This window comes from Littorina saxatilis, unplaced genomic scaffold, assembly GCF_037325665.1.
Source record: "Littorina saxatilis isolate snail1 unplaced genomic scaffold, US_GU_Lsax_2.0 scaffold_1879, whole genome shotgun sequence".
NCBI lineage: Eukaryota > Metazoa > Mollusca > Gastropoda > Littorinimorpha > Littorinidae > Littorina > Littorina saxatilis.
The window spans coordinates 1-19,297 of NW_027127572.1; the positions used below are offsets into that span (position 1 = coordinate 1).

The 19,297-nt window shown below is 43.2% G+C and overlaps 1 protein-coding gene across 1 annotated transcript; it reads left to right on the top strand.

The window, feature by feature from the left end:
• Nucleotides 1-282: 282 nt before the first annotated feature.
• On the top strand, nucleotides 283-18,542 carry LOC138955998 (prolyl 4-hydroxylase subunit alpha-2-like; the record flags this gene model as incomplete). The annotated part of the gene is given in 10 exon segments (XM_070327476.1): nucleotides 283-617; nucleotides 1,033-1,084; nucleotides 1,706-1,839; nucleotides 6,730-6,894; nucleotides 7,268-7,332; nucleotides 8,177-8,300; nucleotides 9,558-9,611; nucleotides 10,238-10,300; nucleotides 10,853-10,921; nucleotides 18,443-18,542. Coding segments are annotated over 10 exon segments (1,161 nt in total), but the record flags the coding sequence as incomplete, so codon positions are not given.
• Nucleotides 18,543-19,297: the final 755 nt, after the last annotated feature.

A 19,297-nucleotide genomic window follows, 5' to 3' on the forward strand; every position in this document is an offset into this window, starting at 1 on the left:
TGTATTCAGTTTTGCCGGCAGAGTTTTTGTCAACGGAAAACCCGAAGATTCTCGAAAACTACCCAAATTATGCAAGTATTTTGCATATAACTATCAAGAAGCCTTATAAAGACCAGTATATGTATGCTAGTACGTAGCTATTAAAACCTAGCAAAATTATGACCGTGTGTAACATGTTTATAATGAAACTCACCTTTTCCCCCTCAAATACCCCCCCCTCCCCCAACCTACCCCCTTGTTTTATTTTCATTACTTGACATTACTCCCTACGCACATTCCCAGGCCTGGCAACACAGCTGACCCAGAAGAAGCTAAGCCTACCGGATGACAGCGACTACAAGGGGTCGCTCAGCTCACTAATCCGCCTGCAGCGCGTCTACCGCCTTTCCCACCACGACATGTACAATGGCAACTACAGCGGATACCATGGGCCCCCTCTGGACGTCGAAGATGCCTTCTTGCTGGGCCGACAGGCCTTCGTGGACGGGTTTCTGATTGAGGCGATCGAGTGGCTGCAGCTGGCAGTGGATCTCATGCAGCTCAGGATCTCCAATTCGCCGGCTGCTGCCTTGTCGTTCTCCCGAGCGGCCTCGCTGTTGGGCAGGGCTTATATTTTTGTGAGTAGTATAGGTTGATGATGCATGTTAACTTAGTATTCTGTTTTTGTCTCTGTCTCCCTCTCTCTCTCTCTCTCTTTTTCTCTCACTCTGTCTGTCGATCTCGCAGTCTGTGTGTGTGTGTGTGTGTGTGTGTGTGTGTGTGTGTGTGTGTGTGTGTGTGTGTGTGTGTGTGTGTGTGTGTGTGTCTCTCTCTCTCTCTCTCTCTCTCTCTTAAAAAATACATCTCTTTCCATGACTGATTATAAATGATTGCAAATTCTTCCTATCAAAGATAGATTTGCATATAACAAAGGTGTGATGAATAGTCGTTCGGTCTCACTGTTAGAAATGTATTCGCAACATACACGCATTTGACAGTTACCTACACAAATATAGAGGTAAGCAAGATATTCACTCCGTTATCCTGTTTCAGGTGAACAACAAGACGAAAGCACAGGAAATGTTGGATCTGTCCAAAGACTTAGGTACGCTTCTTTGTCTCTTTCTTCTATTTTCTACTATTTCTTTGGCATACTAGTCGGGATGACCTTGTGGATTAGAAACACGTATGCCGTTATTTGTTGGAGATGCCCAACTTTTTCACTGTGACCGGAAAAGAATACCGTCAAAGACTGTCGTAAACTTTCGAAATTTGCCCCCCCCCCCCCCCCCAATAAAAAAGAGAAGAATTCTAGCAAAATTCCTTGTAATAATAATAATATTAATACAAGAATTTATAACGCGCACATATCTCACCACAAGGCGACTTAAGGCGCAATCATACACAATCTTTCGCATTAACAACTCAAGCATACTCATATACACTCATATATATGCATAAATTGCATGAAGATGACAAGGCAACAACACAAACAGAGACACGGCACTCAAAAGTAAGCATGAAAAAGAAAAGAAAATGTTAAACAATAATTATGTACATTGCTATTTACAACTGATCTGATTTAGGTATACATTAAACTTATGTTACTTTGTTGTACACATGATTCGAGGCACTTTACACGCAGCTGGCTGAATAGAATAAAGCACTCTTTAGCCTACTGTCCTGCTAGCTGTCATGGGCGTCATCTTGACATCTGACGTTGCAGAACCCAATGGAGGTGACGTCGTGCAGCTCAAGAAAGAGCTGGCGGGAGAAGCGATCCCCCACTACGATCACAGCAACCAGACCTGGCACCACAACATGTCCGTCTTGTGCCTCAGGCCCAAAGAACAGAGAGTGGTCTGTCTGTCTGTCTGTCTGTCTGACTCTGTCTGTCTGGCTATCTGTCTGTCTGACTATCTGTCTGTCTGTCTGTCCGTCTGACTGTCTGCGAGACCCAAAGAACAGAGAGTGGTCTGTCTGTCTGTCTGTCTGACTATCTGTCTGTCTGACTATCTGTCTGTCTGACTATCTGTCTGTCTGACTGACTGTCTGTCTGTCTGTCTGTCTGTCTGTCTGACTGTCTGCGAGACCCAAAGAACAGAGAGTGGTGAGTCTGTCTGTCTGTCTGTTTTTAATTGTTTGTCTGTGAGACCCAAAGAACAGAGTGTGGTGAGTCTGTCTGTCTGTCTGTTTTTAATTGTTTGTCTGTGAGACCCAAAGAACAGAGAGTGGTGTGTCTACCTGTCTGTCTGTCTGTCTGCCTGTCTGTGAGACCCAAAGAACAGAGAGTGGTGTGTCTGCCTGTCTGTCTGTCTGTGAGACTCAAGGAACAGAGAGTGGTGTGTCTACCTGTCTGTCTGTCTGTCTGCCTGTCTGTGAGACCCAAAGAACAGAGAGTGGTGTGTCTGCCTGTCTGTCTGTCTGTGAGACTCAAGGAACAGAGAGTGGTGTGTCTGCCTGTCTGCCTGTCTGTCTGTCTGTCTGTCTGTCTGTCTGTCTGTCTATGAGACCCACAGAACAGAAAGTGATGAGTATGTCTGTCTGTCTATGAAATCCGGAATAGATAGACCACGAAGGTTCAAAATGATGGACAAAAGAACCTCAAGAAGTTAACTTCAGTGACGCCTAATCAAAATAAAACGAATAATGTTCTAGTAACTTGATCTATCGATCTCTAAAATGAACGCTTAGCATCGGATGATAGGTGTACTCCTTCAAACATGGGCAGGAGCAAATTCAAAAGACGTCGCCCTGCACATCAGAGAAGAAGAAACTACATTAACGGCCTGTGGACTCAGAGAAAACGCATCTCCCTATTGGTATACAAAGACAAGAGAAGACAAAACTACAATAATGGTTTATCGACAAGTAGAAAACAGGCCTCCCTACCAGAGTGCAACGACTAGCCTCATCCACCGACCAGAGCTTGTTTCTTTGTTCTTTTTACCTAAATTCTTGTCCCGTGCTTCATCACTTTTTTTTTTTAATCGTGTGGTAACATATACTTGGCCAAACAATTATTGCAACTAATTTCAAACACAAATTAAGGCATTAATTCCCGTGTCATTTCATTAAAACTTTATATGCCAGTTACGGCCGTTCACTTAACCTTCAGGAACACCTTTTGGATTAAATATTTCTTTTACAGGGATCACGTGACCGCCGCTCAAGTAAGGGTACCCTCAAAATCGACCAGACAAAAACGGAAGAGCCGATGTCATACATGGGTCAATGAATGTCGTGTTCTGTCACGTGCATGTCATGTCACACTCAGCACGAGTAATTCACTGCAGTTGCTGGCCCGTAGAGTGCGTTCTTTCACAAGCAAACATGCTGATTACATAGCGACTGCTTTAACGCACCTCGAGCTTACATAGCCAAGTCAGTGCTCAAATAGCGATTTTCTCCCGAATTCCTGAGGGTAAAGGGGGACAATCACATTTTCGTTGTGTCTTAAACACACGACACAGCTCCCTCTGCTCTTGGCGTGGGTCCAGAAAGGGGGCTAGCTGCCCTTGGTGGCGTTCCCACTCGCCCTGCAGGAGTCCTCGTGTTTCTCGGGAGAGAAGTGAAAGTCGCTAGAGGGGTGAGCTTCAGCTCACTCTTTGTCTAGGGACGCTTTTGTTACCCTGCTTTTATCCTGCCTTTTTAACCCTGAGCTGTTTGGCTTGTTTTTTCTTGGTGACCGTACCGTACCTTGTAAGTGATGAGCCAAGTTGCTAAACACAAACTGCCAAACACCACCTTTGCTGATAGGCGGGAAACGTTCATCTGGGTAGATAACTACCTTCCAACGGACACCACTGCTCTGAGGGAGCAAGATTGGTCCCTTAATATGGACCAAACAGCAAGCGGTTCTGACCGCGCCCCAGATATTCCCATGGAATCACTGAATGAGACTGACCGGGCCAGCCGGACTGGTCAGTCCCCAAAATCCAAACAGCTTAATAAAGCAATCACCAATGAGAAAACCAGCATATCTTCTCCTTTCAAGAGAAAGAGATTGCGGGAGGACGACCCTGAAAACCGTTTTAAACAAGAGCAAAAACTGTTTGAGTTATAAGCCTGTGACTAAGGTGACCCTCACACTGTTTACCAGACACTCCCCGGACTTATATTAAGCCTAGCGCAGAACCGCGCGAGGTGACATGCGACTCATTCCGTTGTGGAGGGTCACAAATAGTCTTTTTTTTGTGGAAGTTGATAATTTCACTTATTTTCACTCTGTTTTTGATAAGCTTCTTCAGTTTCCTGGTGTGCTTCAAATAATGCTCTCATCAACCCGAAACAGCTCAATCTAAAGCATATTTGAATAAGTCTGACTTGCACACTAAATTGTATCATGTTATTTTGAAGTATAGGGGGCTTTTTACAGTGATTCGTGAAGGCCGCTTCACTGGTGCATATTGGGCGCCCAGGCTCCTAATATGGACTATTTGTGATTTTTTTCTGTATTTAATTTTTGCTGAAGGTCTATCAAAGCTATTTCACTCTAATTAGGCCTAACTGTTAAACTAAGAGAGAAGGACTACCAACCACAAAATGAAACTTCTTTGCAAGAAAACAAGCTAATTATCAGCAATAAACAAAAAGTGGTCCATATTAGGGGCCCTTCCCTAATTCGGAAACCATTCATTTACTGAACTGATGCAGTCGTATTTCAGTGTAGTCTACTTTATTACCAATTCAGTGCCCCATATGGCTTTTTGACCAATCAGGACGGATTCTAGGTGACCTGTTAAATGTTATAACGTTCAGGCAGGGACCCTTTTTGTATATCAAGCTAAACAAGAGGCGAAGCCTTCAAGGCTCACGTAAGAAATCGACAAACAGTAACACAAACTCAATCACTCCGTCACACATACACACACACACAAAGCGGACACTAGATCTAGATCTGTTTGTCTGCATGTAGCCTACTTACAGGGACACGACTGCCAACTAGTCTCGGCCCGCTCAAAATAACAATGACCGAGACTTTCAGTAATTCTTTCGCGTGACGTCTAACCCTCTTACGCCATAATGTGACGTCTTCAAATGTTAAAGTTTCTATCACATACATACACACACACACACACACACACACACACACGCACAGACAGACAAAGTTTATCATCGCATAGGCTACACTTACGTGAGCCAAAATTGACAAAACAAAGTAAAAATGTAAATCAATAATATCAGCGTGATTTATTCTACAGAATGACACTTCAAATGCTGTCAGATAATACTCTCTTTATCTAAAAAAAAAAAAAAAATACCGATAAGCGAGTTTTGTCGGTGGGTGCTTTACGGAATAGCAAGGTACCGCCCATCCTCTGAGTGTGAAATGCCGACCCGCTCACTTGAAGTCTAAATTACCTAAGTTCGGAAAATCAAGTGAAATTGCGTCACTCGCGTTACGTCAAATGTATCTTCATTTCCCATCTGTCTTGAGTGGGTTCTAAATCTGTCGCTCTCTATTCAACAAGAAAAAGCGAAGCAACTGAAACGCATGTTGAACATGGTTTATCTTGTGAGATTGTTGTGTGTCAAAGGCATTTGACCTGTGAATATTCATCACGTCAGGAGTATTACTCTGATTGGCTGACCCAGGTCACGAGAATTCTTTGACTGACAGGCATAATCAGGTAGGAACGCTCCCATTGAGGCTGTTCTCCAGTGTTTTCAGCGTTTATCTCCCATCCTTCGTGTGGCGTCAATCCATATTCCCGTTTCTATTTTTAGAAGGTCACTGTCGACAACGCTCTTCTTCTTCTTCTTGTTGCCGCTACACGTTGAGACCAGTCCAATTTAGAAATGTAGTGGTCATCTGCAGGGACGCCGCCGTGCCGTACAGCTTATCCTGGATGGGCGCTCAATCCATATTCTCGTTATACTATTTTTAGAAGGTCACTGTCCCGGCGAAGCCGGGTATTACTCTTCTCCAGTGTTTTGCGCGTTTATCTCCCTTCCTTCGTGCGGTGCCGGGTTCCCGGCGCAGCCGTGTATTTAGCTCGACTTCTTCCCGGCGAAGCCGTACCTGGCGAAGCGGGTATTCATCTAGTTTCTAATATGCGGACTGTTAGCAAATGACAACAGTCATGTCTCACAAACGATATCAGCATTCGCCTAAAAGGCTCATGCTTGATATCTTTTTTCTCCACATGCCTTGTTATCATTTGCTAACAGTCAGCATATTAGAAATAACTCATAATAACAGAGTCGACTTTCAAATGCTGGTCTAGCTGATACGTTATCAGAATAACACTTGTGTTTTCTGTTTGCCGCTGGGAATTTTACACTAACTCATCATTTAGTAATGTGGTTAATAAGCTACATATGCCACTAACACGGCATATGAGAAGAATCTTTGCAAGTCAAAACGAGAAGAGACCATTTGTGGAAGAGATACAGCCGCTTCTATTTTTAGATCAGTGGGCTTAACTGTAGCACAGGCGCCTGCGATCTGTCAGAAAAAAAACTTCTGCTTTGAGCCGCAGGAAATGTATGGTTATTTTTTGGTAAAGTGAAGAATATAAGCTACATGTCATTAATTACTTCTGAGGATGAGAGTACAGTCTCGCTTTGGCAAAGGGCGTAAGAATACGCTCTGTGGAAAAGTTAGCGCACTTTTGGAGTGCGCTAACAGATTTAAGCGCATCGCCATTAGCCAATCAACTGGTTCACATCAGTCATGTGACACCAGTACTTACTGACAATTATTATTATTAACGTGCATTATGTGTTGATTAATTGGCTGTGCAGGAGAAGACCCATCCGTGGCATGTGTGTCGCTACAGGGCAGCACGGGGGTTGCCCTACCTGCGTTACAAAGAGGAGATCCTGTCCCTAGCTCCCTTCGTCTCTCTTTTCTACAACATTGTTCATGATACCGAGATTGATAACATCAAACAATTCGTCAAAGGAAGGGTAGGTGAAGTGGTGGTGATGGTGTTTGGGGGGGGGGGGCGGTTAGGATGGTGGTGGTGGTGGTTGTGATGATGATGATGATGATGATGATGATGACGATGATGATGACGACGACGATGATGATGATTGATGACGACGACGACGACGATGATGATGATGATGATGATGATGATGATGATGATGATGATGATGACGACGATGATGATGATGATGATGATGATTCATGATGATGATGATGATGATGACGACGACGATGATGGTGACGACGACGACAGAAAAACAAATAGTAATCTGTTACTAAAATCAAATCAATTATTGAATGCATTTAGCGAATTCCAGAGCTGGTGACGGAAGTTGATTGTACTGTTTTTAGATGTTCCGGGGATTGGTAGGCGAAGGGGAAGACGCCAGAACTTCCACGATAAGGACCAGTGATTTGTGAGTTAGCTTTTGTTTATCGATCCTAAAAATATCAAGCGTGTTTACAGGGCTAGCAAATGTGCGTCATTGCTTATACGCAAATGAAACGTTGGCAGCACCTGTATTAATCATTTATCTAATTCTAAAGTAAAAGACATGCGAAGTCTTCATTTTTTGGACACAAGTAAACAATCCCATGATGAGTTTTAACAATTTTCCCAGAACATTGCGTAACATCTGAACAAATACCTGTAACAATCAAAATGTTACCCGAAGTACGTCTAGTATGTTGGCAAAATATTCTAAAAGTTTCAAAGCAAGCCACCCATTCATTGCTGAAATACAGCGTTGTTTGTCATGATACCCCTCAAAATAGACGCAAAAACTCCCGTTTTTGACCGCTCATGCCATCGACACCTGCATCAGACAAAATACGTAAGCTGGCTAAACTAAACAACATGTTCTGGGTAGATAATTGATCTGACTTTCATTCCGTTTGGAAAAGTTGCATAGTTTTGCCTATTGTGATTTTTCGTCGATTTTTAATTGGTCACTTCTTTTTTTGTCCGGTCGATTTTGAGGGTATTATTTGAGCGGCGGTCACGTGATCCCTATAGCAGAAATATTAAATCCGAAAGGTGATTCAGATAGTCAAGTGAACAGCCCTAACTGGCATAGAAAGTTTGAATGAAAAGACACGGGAATTAATGCTTTAATTTGAGTGCGAAATTTGTTGGCCAAGTGTATCTATCTATCTATTTATCTATGTCTCTGGACGATTTACAAAACACCTAGCGCCTTCAGTGTTGTTGAACTGCGGACTGCATTTGGGTCAGCAAGTTACGAGTATCACGTGTTCCAGGGGCTGGGTGCACGACCGCGAGCTGGAGACGACCAAGACTGTGTCCCAAAGGGTCAAGGTCATCACGGGGCTAGAGGTCGACCAGAGAGCGCCACTTGGTCCCAGTTCCGCTGGGGCCATGCAGGTATTACAACTTGACACAGAAATACGGTGGAAAGAGAGAGGGGGGGGGAGATTGAGACGAGAAGGTGGGGCAGCGCATAGAAAGATAGGGAGAGACAGACAGATAGAGATAAAGACTATATAATGGTGGGCTTCTTACGCCAAAACCTTCGGAATTGCCCACAGGAATGCAGACGCCTACCATACTACCAGCAGGACGTCGACAGACTAGAACGAATTCAGCGGCAGTCAGCCCGGTTCATCACAATAGACTACAAGTCCAAGAACCCAGGCTGTGTAACCGACATGCTCAACACCCTGAATCTACCCCCACTGGAAGAACGACGCAGTCAACAACGCATCAGCCTATTCCACAACAACACTGAGGGTCTGATCCCAGCTTTTCCCCCTGAAGACTTCCCGACACCCGCAACTACATGGCGTAGAAGAATCCGACCAACGACGTTCTGAGGATTCATGGCCATACACATTCTCCAAAGACAGGCGATCAACAACACAAGAGGCTTCAAAGTACCAAACAGCAACACTGAACGGCACAGAAACTCCTTCTTCGTGAAGACTGTGCTGGAGTGGAACCAGCTGACCGACAACGCCATCGGCGCCATCACAGCAGACCCCGCCGGCGCAGCACCATCAACGCCAGGTGGAACACCAACGAGGTCTGCTCCAACTACCTACTAGTATTAGACAGTAGATTGTTTTTAGCCAGCTTTTTTAACCCTCAGACAGAAATCGTCGGAGCTGGCGGACTGCCCAAACAACAACAGCCGGGAACAGCACATGAACTTTTAATAAACTGAAGAGCAAGAAAGGGAGGCACAATTTTACCATCACTATGCTCAAAATATAGAGGTGGCTCTCAAATAGGCGTCTCCCAGTTTCCATTGCGACGATAGCCAACACTGGCTCCTGCAACATACCAATACCAGAGATCCAGGTATAAGAGGGACTGACAAAGAGTTGGGGGGGGGGGGGGGGGCAATGGGGCTGGAAAGAGGGGGAGAAAGGAAGAGACACTGAGAGAAACGAAATGAGAGCTGGTAATGTGTTTATGTGTGTTTCTGAATGTCAGTCTGTCTACGATCGTGTGTGTGCCAGTGTGTGTGTGTGTGTGTGTGTGTGTGTGTGTGTGTGTGTGTGTGTGTGTGATTCTTACTCGCGTACGCAACACGCACTATTCAGAGACCTGTGCACGGTTAATAGTGACTGAGTTCTACAAAACAAGAGACAAGCCGACTTTTTTCAACACATTTTGCAGGTTGTGAACTACGGTCTCGGGGGACATTACGACGCACATATGGATCCTTTAGAGGCAAGTCTCTCTCTCTGTCTGTCTCCCTCTGTCTCCCTCTGTCTTTGTCTCTCTGTCTCTCTGTCTCTGTCTCTCTGTCTCTCTGTCTCTCTCTCTCTCTCTCTCTCTCTCTCTCTCTCTCTCTCTCTCTCGGCTAATTGTTTTAAAACAAATATTTTAGCAAATTATATTTGGATGGTTTGTTATCTTTTCAATCTTTCACAGTTGCAATGGCTGTGAATTTGTTTTTTATTTTGGATTCAACCAATCATGTTTGTGTTAATTGTATTATGTTATGATCTACGCCGTTAAAATCTTCCCACCATTCTGTCACCATAGTGGCGTCAAGGAACTCTATTCTACCAGAAGTGTTGCTAGCTGCGAGCTTTCCACTCTGAGGAAGCGACCCGATTTTGCAGCAATGGGATGAAGTATGAAAATTATGAAAAGAAAATGAAATGATTATGCTCCCCTGAAAGCGGCGTATGGCTGCCTGAATGGCGGGGTAAAAACGATTATGCACGTAAAACCCCACTCGTGCAACAACAATGTAAGAGTGTACGTGGGAGTTTTGCCCATGAACGCAGAAAAGGAAGACTGATGATTATGCAAAACCATGTTCTTCACTTTGTCCGTGTCACGTGCAGAATCCCCCAACCGGTGATATGTTAGAACAATCCGGGAACCGGATAGCTACCTTCCTCATGTATGTAAGTATTTCGTCTATCTGTGTATCTCGGTTATTATCTGTCTGTCCACATATCTGTCTGAATCTCCGCGTCTCTCCGTCTCAGTGTCTGTCTGTCTGTCTGTCTGGATGTAAGGATAGGCTGTAAAAAGAGGGGTAGTCTAAAACCTCTATCCCTGTAAAATAAAGTTCCATCATGATCTCTCTCCGTGTCTGTCTGTCTGGCTGTCTGTCTCTGTCTCTCTCTGTCTCCCCACCTATGGTTGCATGTTAGTGTCAAGAAATATGCACGAATGCACTCCCATTATTGTTCTTGATAGGCGTATTTGTGGTGGTAGTGGTGTGTGTAGGGGGGGGAGGGGGGGGCTCCTTTTTAATACCCTACTTGTTTAACATCATGTTACCCTGTCAACTCGTGTATCAGTAGTTTCCAACACTAACGTGTCTAATTGTCAATGTGTTGCATGACCAGTTGGCCGATGTGGAAAACGGGAGCGGCACTATACCCTGAGTACTCGTGTATCAGTAGTTTCCAACACTAATGTGTCTAATTGTCAATGTGTTGCATGACCAGTTGACCGATGTGGAAAAGGGGGGCGGCACTGTGTTCCTCAACTCGGCCATCTCTGTCTCGCCCATCAAGGTGCGTGTGCTACGAATCAAAGACTCCATCTTTATGACAAGACATACAAACCATGCAACACAAGTATCCCCCATCATGCCAAAGGGGGATAACCAATAAAAACGCTTTTTCCTTCAGATCCAGATCCTGGGCCCGTATGCATGAACTAGAAGTAAGAAACACTGGAAGTAAAGGCCTCTTTCTGAAGTGGGAACTCCCGAAGTTAACTTCCAAACTGTTCACTATGCATGAACTGACTTCAACGCCGAAGTAGTGACATCAAGAGTATTAAGGTCAAGGTCGCGGAAATTGAGGGAATCCCTAGACCAAAACGAAAGTAGCTACGGAGGAACGTTCTGCATCATTTACTGACAGTGAAATTGCTGTGCTGTTGACAGAAGTTTTTAACGAAAGAAATATTATTCTTAGCAAATGTCAGAGCAGCCTTACTACAAAACACAAAGACACTGTCTGGGCATATATAGCAGACCAAGTGCGCGTGAAATCATGGTGCGACCTAAAAAAAAAACGTACACGTGCAGGACTTATCGGCGACGGCGACAGGGGGTGGGCCACCATCTCTCTCTCTCTCTCTCTCTCTCTCTCTCTCTCTCTCTCTCTCTCTCTCTCTCTCTCTCTCTCTTTCAGTCTCTCTCTCTCTCTCTTTCAGTCTCTCTCTCTCTCTCAGTCTCTCTCTCTTTCAGTCTCTCTCTCCCTCTCTCTCTCTCTCTTTCTTACATACACCATGGTACACACACCATGCACACACACACACACACACACACACACACACACACACACACACACACACACACACACACACTCTCAGTGACACACGCATACACAGGCGCGTACATTTGAAAGTCAAGACATGATGTGATTTTTTGTTTTCAAAGCATAGGAAGGTTTCTTTGGCAAATAACAAAAAATAACACAGAGGCAAAAACCGGTCGTTGCAGCCTGAATGCAACTGCAGGGGCCTAAAAGGAAAAAGATTAATACAAAAAAATATAATAGAAAAAAAAGTTGTTTGAAACCAGAGCGACAGAAACAAAGTCCGACACCCTAACCACTGCTCTACGTTACCCGTGTATTAAATGGTATGATGAAAACATGTGTTATGAGTTATTCAGTCGTGATAGTTTGAAAGCTGGCCACCTTCGCTGCATGACTTGAGCACGTTTATTTCGGTCAGTAACTGATGGAACTGTCGGTTTTGAGCCATTCTGTTTCAAGTATTTCACCTAAATTAAACAAGAATGTCACAGTTCGTGTCTATGGTGCAAGGTAGGCGACCGTCTCATTGTAGCCAAGTTACGACAGTTGCTCGATTGACGCATTTCACGTCTTCGATATTCTGTCTGAGCTCATTTCCCAATGAGCTGCCTTAAAAACAGGAATGTCCTGCAATTGTAGTATGCGTTGGAGGTTTCTTTTGGATGGGTAAGGACTTTTAAGAAGCGATATCGTCGTATAATGATGTCAAGTGAGAGACCCTGCAAATTAACATTGAAAGTGGGAACTTCGGAAGCAAAGTTGCCAGCTACTCGGTATGCAAGAGCTAAATTGAAAGCCGAAGTAGTGGCTTCGAGAGTTCTGAGGTCAAGGTCGAGGAAATTGGGGGAATCCCAATTAGTGCGCATGCGTTTGTAAACGGTAGGCTTGGTGACCAGAGGAAACAAATCTCATCGCGAGTTCGTAAATGGGTTAACGTTGATCGCGCTGTAACTTTTACTATAGTTGTTGCTTCTGACTGGTTGAACGAACGGGTCGGTTCAAAGCTGTGATGATTGTCTTGAAATTGAATTACTGTCTATAATAAGGATTTTGTTGACCAGAATGTTGGGGAGAATAAAACATTTTTGACTCACATGCGAAGCAAAAGTGAGTCTATGTACTCACCCGAGTCGTCCGTCCGTCCGTCCGTCCGTCCGTCCGGAAAACTTTAACGTTGGATATTTCTTGGACACTATTAAGTCTATCAACACCTGATGTGGCCTGATGGTGTATGGTTACAAGATCTCAAAAAACATGTGCGGCAACTTGACCTCACTTCAAGTTCAAGGTCACAGGGGCCGTAATTGTTGTCTTAAAAACGACAATTTTTCACATTTTCGCATTTTTTTCTGAAGTTATCGAGAATGGCAACCTTAGCTATGTATGCTATACAGGGCAATGTAAGCCCTATCTTTGGACACCAGTTTGGTTGACCTTGCTTCAAGGTCAAGGTCGCAAGGGTCCTTTAAAGTTGGATTGTATACATAGTTTGAAGTGACCTTGACCTTGAACTATGGAAGGTAACTCTTCCAAATCTACATATGTGTGAGGGAAATACATCATACTTACAAAAGTGAGTCTATATACTCACCGACATCGTCCGCCTGTCCTTCCGGGCGTCCGTCCCCCCCCCCCCCCCCCCCCCCCCCCCCCGTCCGTCTGTGAAACCTTTAACATTGTATATTTCTTGGACACTATTAAGTCTATCAACACCAATTGTGGCCTGATGGTGTATGGTTACAAGATCTTCAGAAACATGTTTGGCAACTTGACCTCACTTCAAGGTCAAGGTCACAGGGTCCTTCAAAGTTGAAATGTATATATTTTGAAGTGACCTTGACCTTGAACTATTGAAAATAACTTCCAAAACTACATATGTGTGAGGGAAATACATTAGATCTTCAGAAACATGTTTGGCAACTTGACCTCACTTCAAGGTCAAGGTCACAGGGTCCTTCAAAGTTGAAATGTATATATTTTGAAGTGACCTTGACCTTGAACTATTGAAAATAACTCTTCCAAAACTACATATGTGTGAGGGAAATACATTATATTTTCATAATAACTCACATTAGGTTACATATCTTCAAGTTCCAGGTCAGTTTGAGTTAAACTGATATTTGTCAAAAAAGAGAAAACAGGCGCCAGACTAGAGAGAAGTCGGAGAACTGACGTTCCTTGTTCGACTCGATCCCCTAATGACCAGCGATTAGCATTTTAGGATGGAGAACCTTTTGACACAGTATGCACCATAACTTGGATGCAATTACTGAATGTGCAACTCACAATGGCATTAGTTTTCTGTAATTATTTTCTTTACTGAATAAATATTGTTTTTCTCAGTTTTATTGTAAAATTATTCTGAAAGAAAGATCAAGGTCTGTTCAGCATGTGAGTCGTGTGGGCTTTGCCCTTCTTGTTTTTTTTATGTGGTAGCGAAGTCGGTTATGTTAAACCTCTTCTTTTTTTAATGATTGTGTATCGGTAAAACTGTTTTGGACAAAAGAGGTTGGTTAGAGCGAACGTTTGGGTTACTGGTAAATTTGAAAAGGCAGAAATCAATCAGTGTTTGGGGAATCAAGATATAAGGTGTAGTAAAAAGAAGTTAAGTTCAGTGACTTTCATGTTAATTGGGAAAATGTGTGTCCAAATTTTTACAAAAGATAAATTGTTGTACTTGAGTATTTATAAATGATGTTTGTCCTCGTTAATTGTGAACAGGATGTATGTTTATATAAAGTTGAAAGTCAAGATTGGATTTGTTTAGCCTACACGCGTGTGTGCATGTGTGTTAGACATAGACATAGACGTGACATGGACTGGGTGGCCGAGTGGTAACGCACTTGCGCTCGGAAGCGAGAGGCTGCGAGTTCGACCCTGGGTCAGGGCGTTAGCAATTTCCACCCCCCCCCCCCCTTTCCTAACCTTGGTGGTGGGTTCAAGTGCTAATCTTTCGGATGAGACGAAAAATCGAGGTCCCTTCGTGTACACTACATTGGGGTGTGCACGTTAAAGATCCCACGATTGACAAAAGGGTCTTTCCTGGCAAAATTGTATAGGCATAGATAAAAATGTCCACCAAAATACCCGTGTGACTTGGAATAATAGGCCGTGAAAAGTAGGATATGCGCCAAAATGGCTGCGATCTGCTGGCCGATGTGAATGCGTGATGTATTGTGTAAAAAAAATTCCATCTCACACGGCATTGAATATGTGCGCGATATAAATTGCATAACAAAATTAAAAAAAATCCCTGCGCTTAGAACTGTATCCACGGAATACGCGCGATATAAGCCTCATATTGATTGATTGATTGATAGAACACTGTATTATCTCAATTACGAGAAACTCGGGTGTGGTGAATCATAATAAACAACATAAAACGTAAGAACATAAATAAAATATCGAGGCACAAATACTCAGCTCATAATAGTGTGTGGTAGGGGGGATGGGGGGTGCACCCACGCACACACACACACACACACACACACACACACACACATGTGCGCGCGTGCACGCAAACAAACGAATTAATAAACAGACGCACTACTACACACGCACGCACACACAGATTGTTGTTGAATTAAAAAGTAATTTATTGGAAATATAACCTGAAATGTAAAAGAAAAAAGGTGTAACAGTTGATTGAAAATGAAATAAAACACCAGTTAATACACACACAAAAAAAGGAGACACCGGATGACGGAAGGAACAATAAGAAAGTGAATGAGCCAAGTAAACATTTATATCAATAACTGAGAGAGAAAGAAATGAAGAAATAGCATGGAAAAAGTGTGTGTGTGTGAGTGTATAGGCCGGATGCGATGTAGTACGTGTGTAGGTTTATGTGAGAGCATGGATGTGAGTATAGCTATGAGCGTGTAGGTATGAGAGTGTCAGTAATCAAAAGAAGAAACTGTAAACGCCATACAAATGTCAGTCTGCGAGTGAACGACTATTTTCCGTGCAGAACACTTTAGAGGTGAGTGAGAGGTGAGAGGAGGGGGATAGAGAGAGGGAGAGGGGCATGGAGGGAGAGAGAGAGAGGGTGAGCAAGAGGAGACTGAGGCGGGAGAGAGAGAGGGGGAGATATGGATGGGGTGGGGGGGAGAGAGAGGGGGGGGGGAGAAAGAGAGGGGGGGGAGAGAGAGGGGGAGGGAAGGAATAGAGAGGGAGGGCGCGAAGAGGAAGAGTGAGAGAGACAGAGGGGGGGGGGAGAGAGAAAGTGTGGGGGAGAGAGAGAGAGAGAGAGAGAGAGAGAGAGAGAGAGAGAAAGAAGTAATTGTAAAAGGAAAAAAGAATGTCCAGTAAAAAAAACAATGTCCATTTTGTGTGTAACTGAAAAAACATTGTATAACAAATTTCAAACAAGCACGCAGACGGAAGAGAAAGAAAGTTATCAAGAAAGAGAGAGAGTGCGAGTGAAAGGGTTATAAACCTTTCCAAAAGTACCCGCTGATGGGACCAAAAAAAAGTCTGATCTCCTTAAAAAAGAAAAAAAAAAAGCTGGTTTCTGTGTGTCTGTCTGTGGCCGGGTATGATGACAAAACGGCTTCACTGACTGAGACCGGAATTGCCACTCGAGTCGTGTGGAGACACGTTACGCCCAATATACGTACCCACTGAGACTGTTGTTTGGCCTTATTTTGTACCCAGAGGGTGTGAATGTATGCTGGCTAAAATTTTATTATAGAAAAGAATCAGAAGCGTACTAAAAACAGATTAGTTTAGTTATGGTTGTGAATGTTTTCTGCACTAAGCAGTCGCAGTTTTTGTTTGAATTTTAGGCGTTTTGTTTAAGCACAATCACTCAAGAAAACTTGATTTCAACGAAAATGTGACTACGTTGGAGAGAAAAAATTGTAAAAACACTAAAGATACGCAGTGCATTGGTATGCTATCCACAAAAACAGATTTTTTAGACTTTAGGAGAAATGTGCATAATGACTAGATGTATCGTGAAGAAGTACGAGAACAAAATAAAAGGGTACCCTTGTACTCAGTGTTTACGTGCCCCAGACTTTTCCATTTCTGACAGTCACGGGCCCCAGTCTTCCCTTGTTACGTGCCCCAGGCATTGGAACTTTTCTCTAACCTCCATTTTCATGTTTTTTTAGCTAGTTTTACGTGACAGTAGTTGGAGGTTTTTGCATTTCAATCAAGTAACGCAGGCTTGTTCTTTCTTCAAGTTGTTACAGTTAAACACATACATTTCAGATGCACACTACCGTCACTCTGATCATGAGTTCTTTGACGATGTTATTAACCACGCTGTTAATGCCCATAGTGACAACGAACTTACAATACGGGTTCTCACACTAAATTCACAGACTGGGAAAAGATCGTACGTACAGAAAGATTTTAAAGTGTTCCCATCAATTCTTCAAAAGCATGTTAAAACTTTGATTGCGAAAGAAACCACACAAACAATTTGAAATCGTGTGTGATGCTGCAAACAAAATAAAATTTCCCGCAATTTAAAAAAAACACACAAAAAAACACAATTTAAAAAAAAAAAGATATATATATAAGGTGTAGTAAAAAGAAGTTAAGTTCAGTGACTTTCATATTAATTGGGAAAATGTGTGTCCGAAATTTTACAAAAGATAAATTGTTGTACTTGGGTATTTGTAAATTATGTTTGTCCTCGTTAATTGTGAACAGGATGTATGTTTATATAAAGTTGAAAGTCAAGATTGGATTTGTTTAGCCTACGCGCGTGTGTGCATGTGTGTTGGACATAGACATAAACATAGAACACTGTATTATCTCAATTATGAGAAACTCTGGTGTGGTGAATCATAATAAACAACATAAAACGTAAGAACATAAATAAAATATCGAGGCACAAATACTCAGCTCATAATAGTGTGTGGTAGGGGGGGGATGGGGGTTGCACACACACACACACACACACACACATGTGCGCGCGTGCACGCAAACAAACGAATGAATAAACAGACGCACAACTACACACGCACGTACGCACGCACGCACGCACACACACACACACACACACACACACACACACACACTCTCTCTCTCTCACTCACACACACACACACACACACACACACACACACACACACACACACACACACACACACACACTCACACGCACACAATCACACACTCACACATGCACACAACGACGCCCATTTACATAGAAACACTCCCTCGTATAAGCGGGGATGAAAGAGTGGTGGCCAGTGACCCAGAACGAACAAAAGTCAAAGCTGGCTGGTTTGTATTCAGGGAAATGTGCACGAAATGCACCCACGAGATACGACTTTTCCTTCTATTTTCTCTTTTTTGGGACTTTTGCCATTTTGCACTGAGAAACGTTGGAAGTAGCGTTTGTACTACTGGGTCTCGCTGTAGTACAATTACCCCCACTTACTTCCTAGTTTGCTTCCAAAGTAAGCTCTTTTTTTCGTCCCATACATGCGAAAGTGAGGATGTACTTCCGATGTCGCTCAAAACTTTGGAAGTAGTCGCAAAATATCCTCAGTTACTTCCTCGCTTTGCTTCGAAGTAAGCCCTTCTTCCGGCCCATGCATAAGAAAGTGAGCCAAGTACTTCCGATGTCACTCAAAACTTCGGGAGTTGTCGCGTACTTCCCCCATAAGCATACGGGTCCTGAAAGCGGCGTATGGCTGTCTGAAAGGCGGGGTAAAAACCGTCATACACGTAAAAGCCGTGGGAGTTTCAGCCCATGACAGAATGCGAAGAAGAAGTGTACTGTTGTCTTGATCTTGTCAACAGGGCATGGCACTCTTCTGGTACAACTACGCCCCAGCTATGGAGGAACCGGATAAACTGACAAGACACGCTGGCTGCCCGGTACTGATTGGACAAAAATGGAGTACGTATGTCACACAATGTATGGCACCTGTCATTGCTTGCTGTAATTTGTAGATCTATTCAAACATATAGTTCGTGATCTGAGTGAACCAAATAGGTGAATTAATTGTTATCATTTGGGAATCCTCCATATGCTAAGCTGCTTTGTGAAGTAGTGTACCTCTGCTATCCTAAACAGGCCTCAAAAGAACTTCTAATGGCAGCTTTCATAACAGAATGTGTCTCCAAAGGGGGTCACTGTCTGCAAAAATGCTCGACTTAGAAAAAGGGGGTTACTTTCAAAAAGACACATCATTCTGCTCACAATGCATTTTTGGTGTACAAAGTCTGAAGCAAAACTAACGGCATATGTTTGAAGTGTTGACTCATCGCAAAAAATAAAGTCAATGCCATGACGTCATTGTGCAAATGACGTAATGTTTGTGGCATGTAATGAAAAAAAGAAAATCTTTTATGTTCCGTTCTTTTTCAGTTTTATCTAAGTCCCTACAAAACACTGATAAAGGAATCTTTGTCCAGTCGATTTTGAGGGTATCCTTAATTGAGCGGCGGTCACGTGATACCTGTAAATGAAATCTGTAATCCGAAAGGTGATCCAGATGGTCAAGTCAACGGCCTTTACTGGCATATAAAGTTTGGATGAAATGACACGGGAAATGCTTTAATTTGGGTGCGAAATCTGTTGCAATCATTTTTTGACCAAGTGTATGATAGCTATGAAGAGGGTCAGCATCTAATGTTGTAAGATTTAGGCAA